This window comes from Camelus ferus, chromosome 19 (genome assembly GCF_009834535.1).
Source record: "Camelus ferus isolate YT-003-E chromosome 19, BCGSAC_Cfer_1.0, whole genome shotgun sequence".
Taxonomy (NCBI): Eukaryota; Metazoa; Chordata; class Mammalia; order Artiodactyla; family Camelidae; genus Camelus; species Camelus ferus.
The window spans coordinates 18,324,661-18,328,319 of NC_045714.1; the positions used below are offsets into that span (position 1 = coordinate 18,324,661).

At 64.5% G+C, this 3,659-nt stretch overlaps 1 protein-coding gene across 1 annotated transcript; it reads right to left on the reverse strand.

Moving 5' to 3' along the window:
* Nucleotides 1–257: 257 nt before the first annotated feature.
* Nucleotides 258–3,080, reverse strand: INSM1 (INSM transcriptional repressor 1). Its single transcript, XM_032461748.1, is given in 2 exon segments — nucleotides 258–2,520; nucleotides 2,522–3,080. Coding segments are annotated over 2 exon segments (1,560 nt in total). The 5' UTR covers nucleotides 2,951–3,080; the 3' UTR covers nucleotides 258–1,389.
* Nucleotides 3,081–3,659: the final 579 nt, after the last annotated feature.

A 3,659-nucleotide genomic window follows, 5' to 3' on the forward strand; every position in this document is an offset into this window, starting at 1 on the left:
TCTTCATTCTCACCTGCACCTTCCAGCACACTCCTAAGGGCCCCTAAGGAGACTTAAGCTCTGGTTAGCCATTTTGAGATTGTACCCTTGAACCGCCAAAGGGCAGAACCCGCAGACCAGGCTCAGCCCTACAAAGCCTCGGTCCCAGGGAAAGCGGTGTTCTTAGTAAACAATACGGACACATTCAAGAAATCATTGGAAGTCCCTATTTCAAATCCTTGTTGGAACCACGTGATGCAGAAATAAGTCCACCTTACTTTGACTTTGAAAATACTTTATTTGAATAGTAAATAGTTATACAGTTGAAACAGTTCTATTGAAGCTTTCTATAAATAGCTAACAATTAAGAAAATAATGTATGTAGAAAAGAGATTGCATTTAAAAGTAAGAGCTGTCGGTTACGTGAGGGCCCCAGGGGCCCTCCGAGCAGAATAAAATGGTAGGTTGTCTGTAATTCGCTCAGATAGGTATAAAAGTTAAAACTTTTAGCAGATCCCTTTAGAAAAAGGCTCTCTTCTAAAATGCACAGTGAGATGGCAAGAGTGTTGGGGGGAGGGGAAAGCACACCAAAAACTGTAATCAAATAATATCATAATCTTCATAATTAATATAAATAAATAAAGAATAAATAACAATTACTCATAAATCAACATATACATTTGGAGGGAACTCATATATTCCTACCTCAACAAAGATGATCAAACCGAAAGTCTTACGTGGAACACTTGAGGCAGTTTCTACAGCATCTTCTGAAAAGCCCCTTCCCTCCCCCCAGGACAATCCCAAACGGACACAGTTCAAGGCATTTGCGGCTAAACTAAAGAAAACTCTTTTTTTAAGCAATTTGATTTGTTCACATACAAAAAGGTAAAGCCAGACTCCAGCAGTTCACAAGCCATAATAAAGCTAATCGTGTGGGAAGTTCAATTTACAGCCTGTGAAATATAAAGGCATTTATTCCTCAAGATTCACCCAAAACAACCCGTACGCTACGTACACAGAGAGCAGAGATTGGCAGGCGAGAGCAAACCGCATTTCTAGACCATGAACACAGCGAATACTAGCAAGAGAAACATCTCCCCTCCAAGGGGCGGCTTCCACCCGCGAGACAGACGCGCACAGCTTTTCTCCCCTGTACAGAACGAGACTGGCTCCTGTTGCGCCATGGAGGGAGGGGGGAAGGGCACACAACGCAAAGGGATGGGGGGTCCAAAAGGAGTCACAACCAGAGGGAGGACCGGGGTTACCGTCACGCCACACCGAGAGAAGCTGAGACGACACTTTCACCAGGGGTGGGCGCCCTGGCGCGGAAGCGGGGTCAGGGCGCGCTCTCTTCGTGGGTCTCCAGGCGAAGGCACAGTTCGGGGGGGCCGAGGCGGAGGGCGCGCTCTAGCAGGCAGGACGCACGGGCACCTGCAGGAGGATCACCTGTCTGTTCTCGGATGGGTGGCATTTATTGATGTGCCGCGTGAGGCCAGGAGAGCTGTAGAAGGTGGCCGGGCAGTACTTGCAGGGGAACACCTGGGCGGCGTGCAGCAGACGCAGGTGGCGCTCCTGGGCGCCCTTGCTGGGGAACGTCTCCCCGCACACCGGGCACAGGTGGCACTCGGCGGACGCACTCAGGCCCAGCACGCCGGCCGCCTCGCCGTCTCCGGCTGCCTCCTGGGGCGCCTTCTCGTCGGGCCCGGGGTACAAGGCCAGTAGGTCCTCGGCGGGGGGCGCCGGCGGCGCGCCCTTGGCCTGCAGCGCCTGGTGGTGCGCCAGCAGGTGCTTGCGCAGATAGGCCTGGCGGCGGAACTTCTTGGCGCAGTGGTGGCACTCGCAGAGCCCGTCCTCGGAGCCCGACTCGGACACGCCGCCTGGGCTCGGCGTGTCGCGGTCGCTGCTGCCGCCGCCCGTCACCTCCCGCGCCTCAGCCCTGGCGGCGGTTTCGGGCTCCGACGCGCGGGCGGCGGCGGGTGCAGGCCGCGGTTTGTGCCAGCGGCGGTGCGAGGCCAGGTTGGCCGGGCAGCTGAAGACCTTGGCGCACTCCGGGCAGCGGTACTCCACGCGCACGATGCGCGAGCACTTGTGCTGCGCCAGGGCGAACGGGTCGGCGTACTCCTCCTTGCAGAGCTGGCAGATGAACTCGCCCAGCGGCCGCGCCGTGCCCCCCGCGCGGCCCCGCGGCGCCTCCACCGGGCCCTCCTTGATCTTGAGCCCCAGCACGGGCGACGTGGTCACCTCGTCCTCGAAGTGCAGCTTGCGGATGGCTTTGGGCTTCTTGGCGCCCGGGGCCTTGGCTACCTTGGCGGGCGGCTCGGCGGCGGCGGCGGCGGCGGCAGCGGCGGGGGGCGCGGGCCGCTTGCCCGGGGGCCGCAGGGAGGCGGCCGGGGGCAGCGGGGGGCCGGGCCCGGGGCCGCGGGACGCCTCGGTGCCGGCCGAGAACGCTGTGCCCATCTTGAGCTCCGCGGGCGCGAAGAGCAGCGGGTCGCCGCCGCAGGTGCCGCCGCCGCCGCCCGCGCCGTTCGCCCCGCCGCCTGCCGCCGCCCACGAGCAGCGCGGCGGGCGTGGGGAAGGACTCGGCCGAGACAGGCGAGCCGAGGTTGAAGCTGCGCTCGAAGTACTTGTGCTTCTCGTGCTCGCGGCTCACCGGCCGCGTGGGGCTGTAGAGCGGCGCGGGGTGCGCGGCCTCGGGGTTGCCGAAGTGCGCGGCCCGCGGCCCCGGCGGGGGCGGCGGCGGGCCCGGCGCGCAGGCGAGCGCGGCGGCGAGCGCCGCATGTGCGCGCTCGGCGGGCGGCAGCGGCGGCGGCAGCGGGCCCGGCCCGGGACTCGGGGCCGGGGGCGAGGCGCGGGCGCCCCCGCAGCTCGGCGAGAGCAGCAGTGCGCGGTCGCCGTCCTCGCCGCCGCGGACCCGGTAGGACACGGGCGTGGACTTCTTGCTGCGCTTCACCAGGAAGCCGCGGGGCATGTTGGCGCGGCGCGAAGGCGAGGCGCTGGCTCGGTCCCACCTCCGCGCTCGGCCCCGGCGGCCCTCAGTGCCCCCGGCCCATGGCCCGGGCGCGGCGGCGGGACTCGCGTGGCGCCGGCGGCGGCTTTGGCCCGGCTCTGCGCCCTGCACGCGCGTCCCTGTACCCGGGCTCGGGCGCCGCTCCCTTTTAACTGGGGGAGGGGGCCATTGTTCTCGCCTCCCGCTTCCCCCAGGAGCCAATCAGCGCGCCCGCAGCTCCTCCGCCTGGGCGGGTGGGAGGGCGACGCGGCGGCCAAAAGGGGGCCGGGACTCAGGGGTCGCTCGGTAGGTGCGGCAGATGTACCTGAGGGCGCGGGGCCCCCGCGCGCGCCCCGCCGCCGCCCCTCCCGGCGCCGCCGCCCCGCCCGGCCCAGGCACACGCCCGGCCCCGCCTCCCTTCACGGTCTGCTGCTCCTCTATGGGGAGGCGCACGTGCCTGGGCTTTGTGTCTCTCCTCCGGGGGGCGCGGAGCCGCCAAATGGGCCCGTCCATCAGCACGACAATGCTCGCCCCCCTCCCGCGCGGGGATTACCCGCGGGTCGCGAGCAAAATAGCAACAAAGGAGAAGAATGGCCCCAAATATGTCAGGAGGGTTCAATCCGCGAGCCGGAGTGGAGGGGGAAGTTGTGCGCGCTGATTGGGTAGGGGCGGCGGTGGGCAGCAGCAGGCG